General features: G+C 52.7%; 1 protein-coding gene across 29 annotated transcripts in view; it reads left to right on the top strand.

Annotated features, from left to right (window-relative positions):
- Positions 1-19,278, top strand: part of MACF1 (microtubule actin crosslinking factor 1) — a 148,542-nt gene that overhangs the window by 110,163 nt on the left and 19,101 nt on the right. For 18 of the 29 annotated variants that reach the window (XM_069803044.1, XM_069803061.1, XM_069803062.1 and 15 more), the window contains 21 exons: positions 4,174-4,335; positions 4,483-4,653; positions 5,615-5,781; positions 6,604-6,763; positions 7,199-7,525; positions 8,177-8,261; positions 9,191-9,432; positions 9,588-9,794; positions 10,647-10,766; positions 11,890-11,997; positions 12,355-12,573; positions 13,171-13,374; positions 14,168-14,176; positions 15,274-15,505; positions 16,245-16,471; positions 17,462-17,584; positions 17,690-17,791; positions 18,239-18,340; positions 18,447-18,620; positions 18,727-18,882; positions 19,041-19,238. In XM_069803044.1, coding sequence (XP_069659145.1) covers positions 4,174-4,335; positions 4,483-4,653; positions 5,615-5,781; positions 6,604-6,763; positions 7,199-7,525; positions 8,177-8,261; positions 9,191-9,432; positions 9,588-9,794; positions 10,647-10,766; positions 11,890-11,997; positions 12,355-12,573; positions 13,171-13,374; positions 14,168-14,176; positions 15,274-15,505; positions 16,245-16,471; positions 17,462-17,584; positions 17,690-17,791; positions 18,239-18,340; positions 18,447-18,620; positions 18,727-18,882; positions 19,041-19,238 — 3,495 coding nt within the window. The remainder of the gene's footprint in view (positions 1-4,173; positions 4,336-4,482; positions 4,654-5,614; positions 5,782-6,603; positions 6,764-7,198; positions 7,526-8,176; positions 8,262-9,190; positions 9,433-9,587; positions 9,795-10,646; positions 10,767-11,889; positions 11,998-12,354; positions 12,574-13,170; positions 13,375-14,167; positions 14,177-15,273; positions 15,506-16,244; positions 16,472-17,461; positions 17,585-17,689; positions 17,792-18,238; positions 18,341-18,446; positions 18,621-18,726; positions 18,883-19,040; positions 19,239-19,278) is intronic. The other 11 variants (XM_069803066.1, XM_069803047.1, XM_069803039.1 and 8 more) reach the window with 3 other exon arrangements.

The raw sequence follows: 19,278 nt of genomic DNA on the forward strand, positions 1-19,278 counted from the left end.
CAACTGGGATGTCTCAGAACTGGTTTCTGAGGGTGAAGCCACAGATTTGGGATCGGAGGGTGAGGGAGCCGAGGGCCAGACTGATCCGGCAGAAAGTGAGGATGCTCGTTGTGGTTCTCTGCCGCCTTTCCGTGCCGGCTCTGCATCAGAGCTGGGCTCCGAGGCTCCGACGACATCCCCGGTGCCCGTTGAGGACCTCCCGTGGGAAATGGTTCCCCTGGGCCAGGGTCTGGCTCTGGAAGGGGCTGCCCACGCCGAAGGGTCCCCCGTGGAGGTGGCTGTCACGCACGGGGAGGCACAGGCAGCCATCCTGCAGCCGGGAGACCTGGACTTGCTGTTTGCCTGCGGCTGGGAAGACCAGCCAGCGGCACAGTGCCGTACCGCACCAGAAGAGCTTCCCGGCACGTCACCCATTGTGGGGCAGCCTGTTCCCGATGCCATCCCATGGGATGGTGGGGGGCTTTCTGCTCCAACCGACCCACCAGCACCAGGGGATGTGGCTGTCCCAGAGCCCCAGGTTCAGGGGACACCACCAGCCACTGGGGATCCTACCACGGGTGCTGAGGAACCGTGTATTGAGCGCTTACCTCCAGATGCCACCACCGCTGCCATGTCCTTGGCGGTGGAAGAGCTTCTGGATGCCCCACCACCATTTGCTGATGTGCCTGTTGCCACTGTGCCACCACAAGCGGCCGACCCGCTTGTCTCCGGTGTCAGGGATCTCGGTGGTAGCCCTGCGCCGGTGGCAGCCTCAGGGGATACAGACGACTTTGCCAACATGGTTGTGCCACCCCTCCTGGAGCACCTATCCGCTGAAGTGCCAGCTTTAGAGGATGACCCCGGTGCGAGACCGCCCGCAGCGGAGGTGGCAGCTTGGGACGGTGCCTCCGTGCCGCTGGGCACAGAGGGTCCCCCCTCCGCCTTCCCACTCCCCCTGGAGGGACCCACCACCCCAGAACTGCCGGGTGCACCCTCCGCCGTGGCACCCACCGCACAAACCCTCCCCGGGGCCATGCTGGGGGACACCCTCTGTTCCCCCGGCCGTGGGGGTGCCCCTTCCCTGGCACCCAGCGAGGGAGAGGTGCCCGCGGGCACGGAGGGACCCCCCGCCACTGCTCTCATCGCAGAAGGGCCTCCTGCTCTACCAGATGGATTCGTTCCAGATAACGAGGTATTTGTTGCTCAGGCGCTGGCAGGCGGGGTTTCAGGCGCAGAAATCACTTTATTTTGCACTTGAGGGGTGGGTGGGAGGTGGGAGCCCACTCGGTAACGCGCAGCCACGATCTGCAGGGTTCAGGCTTCAAAACAGCCTTCTCCCTCCTGAGTTCAGCTTGAATTTGGCAGGCAAAAAGTTTTGGGGGGAATGGTGTGTTTTTATAAGTAGGGGAGGCAAAAGACTATCGCTGCCTAATGACCTAAACTATTGTCTTAAACTTTTTTGGCTTATGAAAATACATTATGGTCACTCAGACGTAAATCACAGGCTTCAGAAAAACCTTCTCGCAGGATCCTGGCGGGGTGGTTCCCATCTCTGAAGCAGAAAATATATCGGAAGAGAGAATCCTGTAAAACAAATTAAGTGCAAATAATTCCTGTCTTGTGCAGTCACTGCTTTCTGTAGCTTTTTGAGTGAGCAATAAGGTGCTGAGGCTCTGAACGTGCGTGGGAAGGGGCTCAAATTCTCTCTAGCGTTTGGGGATTTGCTTTGCCGTGCTGTGCTCATGGCGTTTGCCTGGAGAGACCTCGGTGGTGGAGTTCCCACAGCTGAGTGCTGATTTACTGCCATCTGGATTAGGAGAAATATCACTAAGGAGACATCAGAAGTTAGTCAGCGCTGAAAATCCCGATTCGGTAGCAATTACTCATCGTTTAGGCTGTGCCACCCATTTAAGAAATGGACGTGGAGGGGCTCGGAGAGATGCTTTTATAGGGGGGGGGTCCATGTAAGCATGAGCTGGGGCACCCGGCGTGCACCTTAGTGAGGAAAAAGAGCCGTCGGGTTCTTGCCGTTGTACGTCTGTTGTCTGAAATGCACTGCTTTGGGGTCGGCATTGCCTTGCTGGTGGGACCCTTATTTTACGTGCAGCATCTCTGATTGTCAACCCCATAAATCTTCCGCTTGCTCAAGCCGTTGGCAGCTCCGGCTCTGCGCCGGGGCGATGCTGGTTCTTCTCACCATGGGGTCGGGCTCTGCGCTCGGCAGCGGTGGGGTTAAGGACCGCGGCCACCCGGGAGATGAGGGAAGCAGAAAGCGAGGGGATGCTTTGGGAAGCATTTCTGGAAGCGAGGAGGAGGTGTGGCGGAGCAGATGTCCTTCTGCTCGCCAAGATGTCTGTCCAGCCGCTTCGCCCGGGCAGGACACCTCGCTCTATGCCTTCTGCTGCCCAGCGAAGGGTGTACGTTAAATATTTGTTTCAAAGCTGAGTCACAGTGAGGTTAATGGACTAAATTGCTGGAATCTTTTTATGAGCAAAGAAAAACAAGTGTGTTGGACATGCTCGCTCCTCAGGCCATTAGCGTGATTATCTTTATAATGATCCTTGTGCAGCGTCATGCTCTCAGGCTGTACCGATTCATGTGTTGCAGGTACCTGTGGTCTGATGGCTGGGTTTTCTGCAGGGCTCCCTCCCTGCCCGGCTGCTTCGAAGCCCTGGAGTTTGTTTTTGCAGCGTGTGGAGGGCTCAGACCCAGCCTGGCATGCCAGACTTATCAGCCTGGTCCTTTTGTGGGTTTGGCTGCTCCAACAACCAGCTCCATTTATAAACAGTAACAGGAGAAGCATCCGGGGAATCGGTGATTTCATGTCACCATTTATTTCTTATAACCGTGGCATAATTCTCCCTGAGCAAACAGCTCTGGACAATGTCTGCCAGCATACCCTTCGGTTCGTGTCGTGGAGCGATACCTCCCTGCCCTCGAGGTGCTGAGCTCTGATGGGAAGGAATAGCTTTTTCTTTGAAAACGGGGCAAAGAAAGTCAAGGCAGCCCCTCTTACTTGGACAGGGAAATTTTTGTGTGTGTGTTTGGGGGGGGGTTTTGCATTTGAGGTTTTTTGCCTGCCTTGTGTTCCTTTGGAGGCAAAGCGATTGCTGGGTCTGGAGAGCTGTGCCATCCACGAGATTTTGCATCCGAGTGGGAATTTTTTGATGCTGTCAATCTCTATATTCTCGGGCACGTGAGGAGGAGGCACGCTTGAGAAAGCTGGCTGCAATCCCCTCTGCTTTCCAAAGAGAAAATGTTGCAACAGGGCCAAGGGCTCTGATCCTGTCCAGCGCTGGGTGCAGGGTGACCTGTGCTCTCGATGGGCTCGTGGTCCAAGGGACCAGAGTAAGCGATGAAGGACTCCGCTCCCTTTTTTGGGGGCTTGCGCTGTTCGCTATGGGGAAGCAGCAGGCTTCTCCCTTGGCACCGGGCTGTGCGGCCGCCCCAGCTGTGCCAGAGAGGGACCGTGCACCAGCGGCCGCGTCAGCGGGTGGTTACAGCAGATCCACAGCTCTGATAAAGAGCACTTATCTCCTTCACGGAAACAGGATTTTCCCTGCTGCCTCTCTTTACAATGGGGAGCTTCATTCGCTCTCCTCCCCCTTCCCTATCAAATCTTTTTTGGTTTAAAAAGCTTTTCCCCACAGGATTCCCAGGCAGGACCATGCCAAATATGCGGTAAACGACTAGCACATTAATTGCCTGTTGCCTTTGTCTTTCGAAATACGGCTAGTTTCTCGGTGTCTGTAATTTTGTGGTTAACAAAACTCATGTGATGTCAGGTCTCTGTTCTCAATAGCATCACTGTGAGAATTGCTTTGGGTTTTTCCCCAGGAGCATTATTTCCCAATCTGATGGCTGACCAGAGCCGATGCTCTCATTTCTTCCCTGATTTGCTCTCTCCACCTCACTCTGGTGCTTGGAAAAAGGGGATTTACCCATTTAAAAGCAGAGGTGGATGCGTATAGATCCCGAGCTGTGCTCTACACCAGCGAATGCCTGCTTGCATTACTGGGTCAAGGCAAGGGAGGAGTTTAGACAAGCTTGCACAACTCTAATAAAATCAGTGCAAGCAGCTACTGCATATTCTCTGGAGAGGAGAGCCTGTGTTATCTATTGAATGATGGAGGGGCTGTAAGAGCAGCTCACAGGTTATAAATACCTTTTCTCTCCCACCCTTCCCATCCCCAGCTGTTCCAGAAGGAGCAAGTGGATCCTCTCCAGCTGAAACTACAGCAAGTCAATGGAGTTGGTCAAGGACTCATCCAAAGTGCCGGGAAAAACTGTGATGTCCAAGGGCTGGAGCATGACATGGAAGAAATCAACACCCGCTGGAACACCCTCAACAAGAAGGTGAGAGCGTGGGGAGGTGGCTGTACCTGGTTTCTCCCAGCCCTGTTGGGGTCTGGTAGAAGAAGGGGGTCATCGACAGGCTGCTGAGGCTCCGGCGTTGATGCATCACTGGCCTGACCGTGCAATGGGGTTGTGTTTGGGGTGCAGGTGGCCCAAAGAGTTGCTCAGCTGCAAGAGGCCCTGTTGCACTGCGGGAAGTTTCAGGACGCCCTGGAGCCGTTGCTGAGCTGGCTGACGGACACTGAGGAGCTCATCTCCAACCAGAAACCTCCCTCTGCGGAGTACAAGGTGGTGAAAGCCCAGATCCAGGAGCAGAAGGTGAGCAAGTACAGGGTAAGGGTTGGCTTGGTGGGAGGGGGAGCTCTGGACAGCCGGACAGTTTTTTGGGGGTCCAACTGTAAGAGATAAGGTGTAGCTGGGATGTCTACAAGCCTGCTTCTTTCGTGGTGGCTCTTCTACATTCTGATGTAATGAGGGGAAAACTGCAGCAGCAGAAAACAGGCAGCTCGTTTGCCCACACTTGCTATCTCCATCGTCTAAATCACCAGCGTTACTTTCTCGTCCCACTGCCTCTTGAAGTTTGCTGCTGGTTTTGCTGGTCGGCCGTGTTTTTCCTGCCCTAAGTTTTGTTTGTGCTGGTAATTCTGCTGCGTCAGGAGCAAGCTGGCGTTGTAGGTACCAGTTTGGGTATTTGGACAAAAGGAATGAACAAACTGTAAGAACCGACTCGAGGCGTGCCGGTGTTTGCAGAGATAACAGCCCGGGCCGGCGCCTGCCCTTCTGAGCAGGCGGATGAAAGTTCAAGTGTGGTCGTGGTAAAACATTTTAGAAATGAATTCTTACCGAGGCTTGGTCTGACGTATTGAGACTTTGAAGAGGAAATTTATTTAAAGTGAAAGTTAAGAACTTAATCTTCATAAGTTCGGGGGGTTGATGGGGAAGCCTCCGAAAAGTTCTCTGGCACAGAAGTGCTTTGAATCTCTTTTAGAATAGAATAGAATAGCATATTTCAGTTGGAAGGGACCTACAACGATCATCTAGTCTAACTGCCTGACCACTTCAGGGCTGACCAAAAGTTAAAGCATATTATTACATTATTATTAATTTTTTTTTGACTGGTTTTGATGGCTGTCCTGCTGGGCTGGCTTTGGTTTCGGCCCCGTGCTTACGGTGGGTTTTGGCCACAATTAGAGATTTGCTATCTCTGAGGGCTAGAAGAGGTTCTGCTGATCCAGTCTGGTAACTTTTACCCTCCTTTGTTTCCCTGCTGTTGCTAAAGCTGCTCCAGCGACTTCTGGATGATCGCAAAGCCACCGTTGAGATGATCCAAGCGGAGGGCGGCAGGATCGCGCAGTCGGCCGAGCCCGCAGACCGGGAGAAGATCGTGGGTCAGCTGGAGAGCCTGGAGCGCCGCTGGGCAGGGCTGCTGGGCAGGGCGGCCGGCAGGTGAGAGGGTCTGCGCCGCTGGCCAAAATCACGGGGCCAGCTCGTCCTGCGATTCACGGTGCCCCGGAGCTGGGGGTCACAACATGTGGGGAGCTGGCGGAGACTTCTGTGCAGATACATCCTGGAAACGTGGAAACAGCTGGAAAACATGAGAAATCAAAGCCTGTTTGGGAGCTGAAGTTGATAGCGGTGGTTTACAATGGCAGGGAAGAGCTCAGATTAAATAAATTCCCTGCAGGGGATGGATGTTATTTTTATTCCTCTAAGCATTAACGTTTAGCTTTAGCAGCAACATCCTGTTGACACCTTTCTGCTGCCTGAATCTCATTTGAGTTGCTTGTTACTCCATAAGCCAGTATTTGAGGGTTTGAAGTCACTTCTGAGGGCCAGATTTGACCCTCCCAGTGTTTTAAATCACTGCCAACTAGATGGACTGTCCATCTGGGACTTGTACTGGTACTGGGCTGTCTTTAAACAGAAGCTCAGCAGCTCTGAAACACCAAGAGCCCGGACATAAGCTGAGCGCATCAGAGGATCTCCAAGATAGTGGTAGGAATGGAAGAAAAGCAGCACAGCGGGGGAGCCTTTCTGCCACCTTCCTGGGGGGGTAAACTGGACCCTAAAGGCACAGCTGCAGGAAAAAGCTTATTTTGCAGTTTCTCCACATTGATTTTTGTGTTTGCCTTTGCAGCTTGCCTGACACAGTGTCTCACCTTGCTCTGAATAGGGCTGCTTGGGTTCCTTCTTCCTAATACTCGAAGCTACTTCCCATGCCTGGCTCCAAGGGGGAGCTGCTCCTTAGTGTTTTATTCCTTACTACAGGCAGAAGCAGCTGGAGGACATCTTGGTCCTGGCAAAGCAGTTCCATGAAACCACGGAGCCTGTGTCGGACTGGCTGTCAGTGACGGAAAAGAAACTGGCCAACTCCGAGCCCATCGGTACCCAGACTGCCAAAATCCAGCAGCAGATCAGTCGGCACAAGGTAGGACCCGTGTGTGATCGGGAGCTGCCGATGGAGGTGGTTGGTATTGGGTCCCGCTCAGGTGGTTGTTTCTGCTGCGGCAATGGGGTTTTTGGCACGAACAAGTGTTGGAGGAGTTTTCCAGGCTGCTTTATGTAGAGAAGGCTGCAAACCCTAACCCACCAGTGTGGGTAAATACGAAACTGATGTCTTTGCACCTCACAGCAAATGTATCTGGCTCTGGATAGAAAAACCATTCCTGTTCTTGTGTTTCTTTTAAACCTTTTTTATTTTGATGCAGTTTGCCCATTCACGGGTGGGTTTTGTGTCTCCTTCATCCCTTCAGTTGCATTCATTGTTTCTGTTTCCCCATTTACGTTTGGTTTTGGTTTGGTTTTATCCATTTTTTTCACTCATTTTCCTTTCTGTTGTCCATTTTATCCTCCCGGCATTCAGGCTCTAGAGGAAGAGATAGAGAGCCACGCGGCCGACGTCTCTCGGGCGGTCGGTGTCGGGCAGTCCCTCTCCTCCCTGAGCTGTGCCGCCGAGCGGAGGCTGCTGGCAGAGAAGCTAGACTCTCTGCAGACCCGCTACGGTGAGGTCCACGACCGGTGCTGCCGGAAGGCAGCGCTGCTGGATCAGGCGCTGTCTAACGCCAGGCTCTTTGGGGAGGAGGAGGTGGAAGTGCTCAACTGGCTGGCTGAGGTCGAGGACAAGCTCGGCTCGGTATCCGTAAAGGATTACAAACGGGACGTCCTGCAGAAGCAGCATGCCGACCAGCTGGTATTTTCCATTTTCTTCCATGTTTATGTTGTTTGTTTTGTTGCATTTATCTGGTTTTATTTTTGTTTCTGGTCTGACTTTAATTTTGCGAAGTTTGTTCCGCTGCTGGTTCTCTTCTAGGCTTGGAGAAGCGTAAAGAGGTTTCATGTGTTAAAAACAATAATTGTGGCCCCAAAAATGGGTTTCCTGGGGGGGAAACTTCAAATGATTCATTTGCTTTGGGAACAATGTCTGAGCAAGCTTGGCCACCCTGTGCCTTTAGAAAGCTGGATGCTGTTTCCAAGAATGAGAGCTTGAAAAGCCCAGTGGGTTTTCTGAGCCAGGCTGGCCACCGAGGAAGCCGTCTGCTTCCGCTCCCCGGGGGCCGTGCAAGCTCTTTTCAAGAGTGAGGTTATGTCTAATCCAAGGGCAAGTTCTTTGGTAACACATATCCAATGGGATGGGATGGGTTTGCTCTAAGATTGGAGCCTTTGGGTCCCAGAAGGCCCAATAACTCCCGTAGCAGGAGAAGGATGACTGGACAAGTATCAGATCTGCTGTCCACCCTTCTCATGCTCAGTAGGAGCCGTTCGTGGACTCCTTAGAATCTCTGGCTGGCAGGATTTGGGGACCTGCCTGCAGAAGTGTAACCCCAATTGCTTTTCTCTCCAGGCTTTGAATGAGGAGATTGTGAACAGGAAGAAGAATGTGGACCAAGCCATTAGAAACGGGCAAGCTCTTCTGAAGCAAACCACAGGTAACACGAAGATCTGGGCACGCTCTGGCCGATGTGGGAGGTCCAGGAAGCCCCCCGTCCTCCACATCATCTTCCCTGGGAAGTCCACGCTCTGCAGCGATATGTTGTTCAGGGGAAGGCTGTTCTCCCTTGGGTCTAATTTCCTTTCGGATACTCCCAAAGTAGCTGTTTTGCATCCAGACCTGGATGCCGAGCCATAAGCACTCCAGCTTAGTAAATCCCAAGTACCAACTTCGCAGCTTCGTGAGCAGGTGATTCCCACCACCGGCGTGGTGATGCTCAGCACTGAGCAGCCCTGCAATGCAAGGGAGGGTTTTCTCATTGCATCCAGCTGCTAAATCACATGGAAAGAGGTTAAAAATACACCCAGCCCTTTCCTAATATTGCTTTCCCATACTGAGCAGTTGTTGCTGTTGCCACGTGGGTGTGAGTTTATGTTTACGAGTGGGAAGAAAGGTCGGGGCAATGCATTTCCTTCAGATGTGGTCTGCTCAGAGCAGATGTACAGACCTCTGTCCTTGTGGGAGCCGTAGCAGGAAGAGTGATTACAAAGAATTTGGCCTGCAGTTTCTTGTCCTCTCGGAAATAGCAGTAAAGAGTGAACTGGACCTTTTTTCCTTGGAGCTGTGGCACGTTAGTTGACAACCGAGTTGTGGTGGCTTTGGGGCTTGTGGCAAAGCCAGGCTTCGCAGCACGCTTGCCTCCTGTTCCAGGGAGGAGGTGGACATTACCCTGGCTGGTAGAAAATGTCAGCTCAAACAGTACCTTCCCAGCTGTAAAAACAGGCTGCGAAGTTGCACTGATATATAGAAAAGTGAGACTGAAATTAGCTATTTAAAACGGGGGGGGGGAACAGGGCAGGTGGCTGCTTCAACCTTCCTGCAGCCCCCCCAGCCCAGCATCATTTGCCCTTTGCTGCTGTCTCGCAGGGGAGGAGGTGTTGCTGATCCAGGAGAAGCTGGATGGAATTAAGACCCGCTATTCAGACATCACCGCTGCCAGCTCCAAGGCGCTGCGCACGCTGGAGCAGGCTCGGCAGCTGGCCACCAAGTTCCAGTCCACGCACGAGGAGCTCACCGGCTGGATGAGCAAAGTGGAGGACGAGCTGGCTTCCAGTGGGGGACAGTCCCCCGCCGGCGAGCAGATACCCCAGTTCCAGCAGAGGCAAAAGGTGGGGGCTGGCAGAGCAGCACCCAAGGAACGGGGACACGAGGGTGGGAGCCGGTGGGGGTTTGCTCACTGTTTTGAGAGGCCTGGGAGGAGCTGGAGAGGGATGTCACCTGCAGAGCGCTGAGAAGGACATATGTCCGTGGGTGCCTTCCACAGGAGCTGAAGAAGGAGGTGATGGAGCACAGGCTTGTCCTGGACACGGTGAACGAGGTGAGCCGAGCTCTCTTGGAGCTGGTTCCCTGGCGAGCCCGCGAAGGGCTGGATAAACTCGTGTCGGACACCAACGAGCGCTACAAGCTGGTCAGCGACACCGTCAAGCAGAGGGTGGAAGAAATCGATGCTGCTATTCAGAGGTCTCAACAGGTAATTTAATAACCCCGCCAGAGGCTGACGGCTTTTCTCGGGAGAGTGGGAGCGAGCGGCTTGGCGTCGCTCCAGCCCGCGCGGCACGATGGCGGCGGGAAGGATAGCAAGCGCAACCCGACGGGAGGGCCAAATCCCGTCGGGAACGCCAAGAAATGAACGGGCCCCACCAGCAGCGTGTGGCAGCAGGGCTGGTTTCTGACCCATCCCGTTGCGCGTGGTTCGGATAGGATAACTCCGGGGCAGCACCACGTTATCCCCGCCTGCGGGCTTTTGCTTGCGTGGGTGACGTAGATGGTGTAAAACTGACAACAGGTGACTTTCAGGCCTGGAAAAATGTCATCGCCTGTTGCGATAGCACAGAGATTTGTTCCAGGCGAACAGTCCTCTCAAAAAAGGCTTGTTCTGCATGGACTGGAGGCTGTGGAGCGCTGTGAATAACTGCCCTCGCTGGCTTTGAGCGCTGACTCCACGAAGCTGAGCGTGCAGGCAAAATGATTGTGTAAAATAGAGCTGTCCCCTTCCCTGTGGGCAGGGAGGGTGTAGAGGAGAGTGGCTGCCCTGCTGCGCTGAGCGCCTGTGCAGCAGTGATGCTCTGCACCCCAAAACCAGCTGCAGGAGCCGCTGGCCGTGGGAGAGCAGCTGCCACTTCTCTCGGAGGGGAGCTTGGAGTCAGAAACCTGTGTCCACCCCAATGTCCCCTTCTCCTCCTTGCCTCTGCATGCCCGGGCGAGGCGTTTGTCCCCATGCATCCCGCTGGGTCGTCCCCCCGCCGTGTCTCCCACCATCCCCAACTTGCCATGGGCTCCATCCCTGCTGCCCATCACTAACCTGTCCTTTCCCGTGTGCCAGTACGAGCAGGCAGCCGACGCAGAGCTGGCCTGGGTGGCTGAGACCAAGCGAAAGCTGATGGCTCTCGGTCCCATCCGCCTGGAGCAAGACCAGACGACGGCTCAGCTGCAGGTGCAGAAGGTACGTGCGCGCTCGCTGCTGGGGGGGGGGACACGGGGTGGGCAGCGAAGGAGGGATGCTGTCGGCATGATGAGCTGGGGTGTGTAGCGCTGAGCCCAGAGCACGAGGAGAGATGCAACGCTTGGCCTTGGTAAGTAGAAGGAAAAAACAAGGGAGAAGGAGGATTTAGAGAAATGAAGTGTTTGGCCTCTAAAGGAAAAAGCCTCCTGTCCGTCCGCGGGAGCCGAAACCTTTGCACGGCCGTTTAGGGCTGGATGGGTGCTTTTGCCTGGACTCCCTCGAGAGAGCTGCTCCTTCCAAAGGCTTTCCCTGTGGCCGCTGGAGCGAGCTCTGTCTGGGTCTTGCAGGTGCTGGTAGCAGGAAGGGTTTAGAGAAATGTATATATTGATTAATGAGGATGCTTTTACATTTGCTTTTTGCTCATTGTTCCTTGCAGTGGGGGACTCCTCGTTTCCCTCCCAGCAACCAAACGTGGAACAAAGAGACGCTGGGGTTTTTTTATATCTTTGAGATGAGCTCATGCTTAAAAGAACGTGCACTTTAAATAAACGGCTCTTTTCTTCCCTTACCAGCCTCGGCAATCAGAGCAGCATATAGGCTTATTGGATTTTAAAAAAAAAAAAAAAAAAAAAAAAAAAGACATTGTTATAAGGGAGGGGGACTGAACTGTCGAGCATTAAGTTAAATTGAGCTCAGCTTGGCTTCCCGCTGTTAATCATGTGGACCTTGGGAACGGCAAAGTTGTTGGTAGATGTAGTTCTGGAGAGCATCGTTTTGGGGAGTTAATGTGTTCGCTAATGAATGGATGGTGGAGCTTTTCCTCCCGTAAGGACCCTGGGTGTGGAAGTGGACTGATACCTCATTTCAAGAGCTGTTTTCAGGCCTTTGAAAGAGAGAGGTTGATGTAGATGAGTCATGAGAAAAACATGCAGTAATCTGCATTTTCAGCCAGATTTTCAGTGTGCTGCAGGACACTTGTGCTGAGTTTTGCGTGATCTCTGTGGCGCTGAGTTCTCCTGCCTGCTACAGCTGGCGCAGGCAGGAGGGTCCCGTGGATGAGCTGGGGGAGAGGTTGGGCTCGGCTCTGATTTCTTTCCTTTCTTTGGACGTTTCCTTTCTGCAGGCTTTTTCCATCGACATTATTCGGCACAAAGACTCCATGGATGAACTGTTCAGCCAGCGCAATGAGATCTTTGGGACATGTGGGGAGGAACAAAAAGCTGTTCTCCAGGTGAACCTCCCTCTGCTATTTACTGCGACGGGGGAGACGGAGCGGGGAGAGAGGCGAATTCTCAGCTCTTGCACAGGCTGAAATAGTTTAAAATTACTCCATCTTTAGTAATTCCCACCAGCGTTAGCAGAAATCTCTTTACATTTATTACTCCCCTTTATTGCGTATTTTTATTGCAGTGTTTGTGGATGGGGGGGACAGCAGAGATTTCTGAGGCTGCTTTAATTGGAATTACAGCTTGCACGCGTGGAAGGCCACCAAAGGCACCTCCTGCTCTTCCAGCTCACAGCATGCAGCTGGCGCTTTTCCTGGGCCCTTTTGCATCCCTCGCTAGAACTCTTTTCCCTCTTTTTTTAGGAGAAAACCGAGTCCCTGGTGCAGCAGTACGAAGCCGTCAGTCAACTCAACTCGGAGCGCTACGCTCGCTTGGAGCGTGCCCAGGTCCTGGTCAACCAGTTCTGGGAGACCTACGAGGAGCTGAACCCATGGATCGAGGAGACGCAAGCCCTCATCTCCCAGCTGCCCCCTCCGGCCATCGATCACGAGCAGCTCAAACAGCAGCAGGAGGACATGAGGGTAAGAGGACACAGAGTTTGCATCTCCTGCGCCATCGGTTCTTCTACCTTAAACAGAGGCGCAGCGCTCGCAGAGGCGAGAGCGCCTTTTTTCTAAATTTTTCTGATTTTTTTTTTCCCATTCTCTTCTTTTTGGGGGATCCTTCCTATGTAATACAAGCGTGCTGTGAGCGTACCATGTGGAAATCACTAGTTACTTTGGAGCACTTCTTACTAAAATACAGATTGCACCCAAGGGAGCCTGGCTGCCTTCGAATCTCCTGCCTGATTGTGGCAGGGAAAACCGCTTTGTGCTTTTAGGGTAGGGAGCTGCAAAGCGAATTTTCTCAGTGGGGTCCCCCGTGGGGCTGTGGGGAGGGTCAGGAGCCGGCCATGCCGGGGAAGGACCCGTGCCGGGCAGCGTGCCGGCGCGTGCAGAGCCGTAGCCATGTTAGGAAGAGCCGAGTGCCATGTGCTTGGCAGATGCTGGGTCAAGAAATCCACGGTGTGAGTTCGCTACCAGATACGATCGCTGCTCTTGGAGCGTTGCACGAGATAAATAGGCAGCGGCTTTCAATAGATTTCTAAACAAATGTATTTTTTTCCCTCTATTCCCTAGCAACTGAGAGAGTCCATTGCTGAACATAAGCCTCATATTGACAAGCTGCTGAAAATCGGACCGCAGCTCAAGGACCTCAACCCGGAGGAAGGGGAGATGGTGCAGAAAAAATACTCGACGGCTGAGGCCATGTACGCCAAAATCAAGGAGGAGGTGTGTCAGCGGGCTCTCGCACTTGACGAAGCCGTCTCGCAGTCCACCCAGGTATGCTGGCGTGCAAAGGAGCCGAGTCTTCTTATCGCAGTCTCCTGGGGAAGCCACGTGCTTTGAAATGCAGTTTTATTCTGAGCGTTACAATTGTAAAACCCTTTATAAGGCACAACGTGGTCAGACACCTCCAGGGTAGTTTCCTGCCGCTCAGCGCTGGCTGCGAGAGCGGGGGAAAAGGCGTTTGAATCTTGACATAGTAAATAGGGTAATAAATTTTTACAACCTCAGTAATGATGCTCGTTCAAAGGGGCTGTTTTGGCATCCACCCAAGGTTGGAAGGGCCCAGAGAGCCTCTTGAAAGAGCTTGAAGAGATAAGTTTCATTTCTGATAAGCTGTGTGTGCAGTGAACAGCCATGGGATCCTTTGTATGGGAGAGTTAACGGTTGTCTCCAGGGTCTGGGCATCTCCAGAGGAGGTCGGTGACTGCAGGAGCGGAGATACAAAAGGAGGGCCATAGTCTGTAGGTGCTAAAGTCCAGAAAGGGGGTGAAGAGTTCCTGCCGCTGAGGGTTTACGACCCCTAGTTATGTTTCATTTCACCCTGTGTTACCGTAGCACAGTTGGTTTTTGTCATGTCTGGGTTTTTATTTTTTTATTCCTGTATTGTGTAGTCACTTCTCTTGGTTTGCACTTGTATTAACTCCGAGTTTTTCCCCCCCACACCTCCCTCCCGTCTCATCTCTCACTACCATTGTGGAATGTGTTGTCTGTGTGTGTTGCTGCCTGTGCCCGTCCTCCCCACATGGTCCCATTTCATTCTTGTGTTGACTGCGTCCCACCATTGCAGATTACGGAGGTAAGCCCCACCACCACAGATGTTCATTTACACTCTTTCTTTGGGCTGATTCTATTTTACACCCAGACTTTTATTTCTGGTCCATGCACAGCTCAGCAAAACGTGCTTAAAAATTAACTCCGGGGGCCTGAAATCATGTTTCTGAGATGGCTTTCGTTGCATTGCCGCCTGGTCTCAGCCGTGGCCAGCTTCTGCTGAGAATGCTTCCTGCAGAGCAGAGGTTTTGCTTTCAGAGCGTTTTACACTGATGCACAGAGCTTTCTGCTCTAGCTGGACTTGCCGGTTTGCTCCTGCTTGTTGGCTGAGCCAGCGTGCCCCTGATCAACTTTGCACCGAGAGCCTGTCTCCTCTCTGCTGTTAGAACTGGCGAACCAACACCGGTGTCCTGCAGAGACGGACCAGAGCTCTGGCAGCCAGAGTGCAGAGCTGTCCTTCTCACCAGCAGAGATGGTTTGGGATCTTTAAGGCCAAAGTTGACTTTTCTTTAAAGAAAAATAATAGTAAACCCTGCTAGACCCCCCCTCACTCTTGGCTTTCTGGTTCTGCTTTTGTTGAAGCCTCAGCTCCGTGGCAGCTCGCTCCTCCCCGTGTGCATGCAGCCTTCCACCATCTCCCGCTGACCCTGCCGGGGTGGTTTTCTCGCTGGCGTTGCACCAAGCGGAGATTTCCGTCAGCACCAAACACAGGCGCTTTTCCAGCACCTTCTTTGCACGGATGCTCAAACCACCGGGATTGGGTTTTCTTGCCACGCTGCCTGTCCACAAGAAGCGGGACAGCGGTCAAAAAATATGAATTTTGTAGGCTCGAATCTGGTGACAAATCGCTGCTGTGTTTGGTTCACAGTTGCCTGTGCCGGCTCTGTGGGTCTATATGGCTGACGTATGGTTTGAGCTGGTGCAGCCTGGGGCTGTTGGCAGCAGAGGAAAGCAGAGGCAGGTGTGAACAGGAGGCTGCAGGTTTAATTGCTGGTGCAGGCAATGTTTGTCCTCTCCGAGAGGCCGCTGGGTGCAGCGCTAAGGGCTGTTGCACACGCAGGGAGCGATGCAGCGTTGCTTAATCTCATCTCGCCCTGCCCTAATGGACTTGCTCTTCTCCAGTTCCATGATAAGATCGAGCCCATGCTGGAGACGCTGGAGACCCTCTCCTCCCGCCTGCGCATGCCACCCCTCATCCCCGCCGAGGTCGATAAGATCCGAGAGTGCATCAGTGAGAACAAAAATGCCACGGTGGAGCTGGAGAAGCTGCAGCCCTCCTTCGAGGCTCTGAAACGCCGTGGGGAAGAGCTGATCGGCCGATCGCAGGGAGCGGACAAGGACCTGGCAGCAAAAGGTATCTCCGGGTGGATTTAACAGGGGGTGCTGGCTGGGCTGGTAGCAGTGCCCAGCTTCTCCTACCCAAACCGTGGCCCTGTCACTGTTGGGGAGGCTTTGATGTCCCAGGGGCGTATTTCAGAGGGTCTCCTGGCCTTAGGAGAAAGGATGAGTCCTCTGCACACAGTTATCTGGTGCCTGCTTCCATCTGGAGCAGACAGGGTGGTATCAGCCGGAGCAGAAAGAAGGATTTGTGGCTGCTCAAGCAGAGGTTCCAGCTCAGCCGAGCTGAGCCATCACCCTGAGCTGGTCTCTTGTGGCAACCGTTGGTGGCCCCTGTGAAATGATTTGTTGGTGTCGATTCAGCATCTAATGGCGGGAAGGAACATCCCCAGCACAAAAAGACCTGTCAACACGATTGGCACTAATTGGCACCTTTCTTGGCAGCTCAACAGCCAGCTCATGGACTGAGTGAGCATAGGCTTCACGCTAGAGGTGGCCAGAACAGAGGTTCGTTGGAGGAGAGTGTGTGGGCAAATTTGCCCTGAGCTTGCCTGCGCATAATAAAGGCTTTATTTCTGCAAGCTGGAGCTTCTCACGTCCCTCAGTATGTCTCAGAGTTAATGCTCTGATAGTCCTGGTCATCATTCCCATTTGAATATTCTCTCGGCTGTTTCTAAGTGGGAAGTGTTTGCAAAATGGATTTGAGTCATAAAAAGGTTTCCTTCTTCACTGAATGTTTTTGTTCCCTTCCTCAGTCATCCAGGATAAGTTGGATCAGATGGTCTTCTTCTGGGAAGACATCAAAGCTCGGGCGGAGGAACGTGAAATGAAGTTCCTTGATGTCCTGGAGCTTGCAGAGAAGTTCTGGTACGACATGGCAGCCCTCCTGACTACCATCAAAGACACGCAGGACATCGTTCATGACCTAGAGAGCCCAGGCATTGACCCCTCCATCATCAAGCAGCAGGTGGAAGCGGCAGAGGTGAGGACCGTGGGGCTGTACCTCTGTCTGGAGCTTGTCTGCACCTAGCTTGTAAGCTAAACTGGGACAGATCTTAGATATGAGCATGGCCAGAAGTGGTTGTAGAACAGTTCTGTAGGCAGTCAGTCAGATTACGAAATGTTACTTCCATTGCAATTTGGAACTGCAAGGAAAAAAACAGAAGTGTATTTCACATATCCCTCACCACCACCGCCCCCTGTTCCAGACAAGGAAATGATGCTTAAATCACTTTATCTGCTGCTGTTTTGGGAAGCTTATCGAGCGTGCGGTCAGAGTTGTGTGCCCACTTGTTTTGAGTGATGTGGAAGTTTGCGCAGTTCTGCTCCCAGTCTGAGTCGAAGGCATCTGAGTGCTGTCTAGCGTGGGAAGTGTATATTTAGATTTTGGTTAGACCAGAGATAAGCGTAAAGCTGGATGGACTTGGATTTGTATGTTGTTGGTTGTTTCAAATAAGTGGTGAAATCCACTTCAGGTGGATTTGACTTGACTTGGACCTCAGGGAGCAGGGATGTTTCTTTATGCTTTGCTAAGTTTGTTCTTGCTGTTTCCTTTTTATAACCATTCTGACTTTGGTTTGCAACTCTGAAGTCTCAAAACCTAATTCCTACATTGACAAAATACTCCTGTAAACAGTCCATCTCTTGTAAACAACATCTTCAGCCAGGCAGTTCAGGCACACGTCAAGCTAAACAGAGATGTTCTTATTTTAGCTCCCCTAACCCCTGCATACAGCAGCATTGCTCCCAGAGGTGGGAGCAGACCAGGTTGGTGGTGGTGATGCTGGTGAGCCGGACGGCCATCTGCTCGCTGCCTAACCTGGTCCTGGGGTCCAGTGTCGGGCTGTCGGCCAGGGTGCAGGACACCAGAGCAGGACAGACTCTCCATGCTTTAGCCCTCCTGTTCATAGGGCAATTTTAGAAGAGCATTTAATAAAAAAACATTTTTCTTTTGTCGCTGTGTTATATGCAGACTATTAAAGAGGAGACGGACGGCTTGCACGAAGAGCTGGAGTTCATCCGTCTCCTTGGAACCGATTTAATTTTTGCCTGTGGCGAAACTGAGAAACCCGAAGTGAAAAAGAGCATTGATGAGGTAGGAAAACCAGCAGCCTCTCCTTCAGGTAAAATCAGGTAGGAGCAAGTGGGAGCTCCAGTAGAAGAGCCTAATGAATTTTGTGGGCAATCTTGTATTCCGCAGATGAACAACGCGTGGGAGAATCTAAACAAAACGTGGAAGGAGAGGCTTGAAAAGCTTGAAGAAGCCATGCAGTCGGCTGTGCAATACCAAGATACGCTTCAAGTAAGAGGCAGGGCTGTATGTGTGGAGGGGGTAGACCTTGGGAACACCACTGCAAATCCTCTCCCTGGCGTTGTACTGGGATTTACACTAATGCAAAGCAGAAAACTTCTCCTGGGCAAGCGTTTGCAGCCTCTGATAGAGCCTGGGCTCAACAACCAGCTCCAAGGAAGAGCAGATATTTGATTGCATTTGCCTTCCTAAATCTGTTTTCATTTCTGCATGAAGCAGCAGGATGAGCCTGGCTGCCGTCAGGTCCTTGTGCTGGAAGCAGGAGAGGGAAGGAAAAAGCTTACAGAAGCGAGTGCTGGCCAAGCAGGCATCTCTGCCCCAAAAGACCAAGTTTCGTGGTTGCAGGGTGATGGAGGCACCAGCCCCGTTTCCCCGACCAGCTGTGGGAGGAGCACGCTTTGCTATTCCCTTTGCTAACGATGTCTACGCTCCTTTCAGGCCATGTTTGACTGGCTGGATAACGCCGTGATCAAACTCTGCAACATGTCTCCTGTCGGCACTGACCTCAACACGGTTAAGGAGCAAATGAATGAGATGAAGGTACGCGGGCGGAGTGGGACCAGACCTCCAGTGCTTGCTTTGCATCACAGAGCTTGTGCTCCAGTGATTCATTTTGTTCTGGTTTTTGTCCTGCTTGTTTTGGCAGGAGTTTAAAATGGAGGTTTACCAGCAGCAGATTGAGATGGAAAAGCTTAATCACCAAGGTGAACTGATGCTAAAAAAAGCTACAGATGAGACAGACAGAGACATCATAAAGGAACCACTGACAGAGCTGAAACATCTCTGGGAGAATTTGGGCGAGAAAATTGCTCACAGACAGGTAGAGAGAAGATCTGGGCTTTCACAAGTGCGGGGTTGAAACTCGCTGGGATGCTCCCCCTCCTTCCTGACTTAAACTTTCCTTTTCCTTCCCTGTCCTTGCCCAGCATAAGTTAGAAGCCGCTCTCCTGGCACTCGGCCAGTTCCAGCATGCATTGGCGGAGCTGATGGCCTGGCTGACCCACACCGAGGAGCTGCTTGACGCGCAAAAACCCATCAATGGAGACCCAAAAGTCATCGAGGTTGAACTTGCAAAGCACCATGTGAGTACTCCCACTCTAGGTCCATTTTTAGTCTATTCCTGTTGCAGGATTTTATTTCTCATGAAGGGTTTGAGTTGGTTTGTGTCCATGAGAGCATGTAGGAATTAACAGGGCCTTTTAGAGACGTGTCCAACATCTGCCCAACACATCTCGTGTAGGTACTGAAGAACGACGTCCTGGCCCACCAAGCGACCGTGGAGACGGTGAACAAAGCGGGCAACGAGCTGCTGGAGTCGAGCGCAGGGGACGATGCGAGCAGCCTGCGAAACCGCCTGGAGAAGCTGAACTCATGCTGGGAGTCGGTGCTGCAGAAGACGGAGGAGAGGGAGCAGCAGTTGCAGTCCACGCTCCAGCAGGTCGGGGACACGCATCGGGGGTATCCCTCTGTGCAGTGGA

The sequence above is a fragment of the Haliaeetus albicilla genome, chromosome 16 (assembly GCF_947461875.1).
Source record: "Haliaeetus albicilla chromosome 16, bHalAlb1.1, whole genome shotgun sequence".
Lineage (NCBI taxonomy): Eukaryota > Metazoa > Chordata > Aves > Accipitriformes > Accipitridae > Haliaeetus > Haliaeetus albicilla.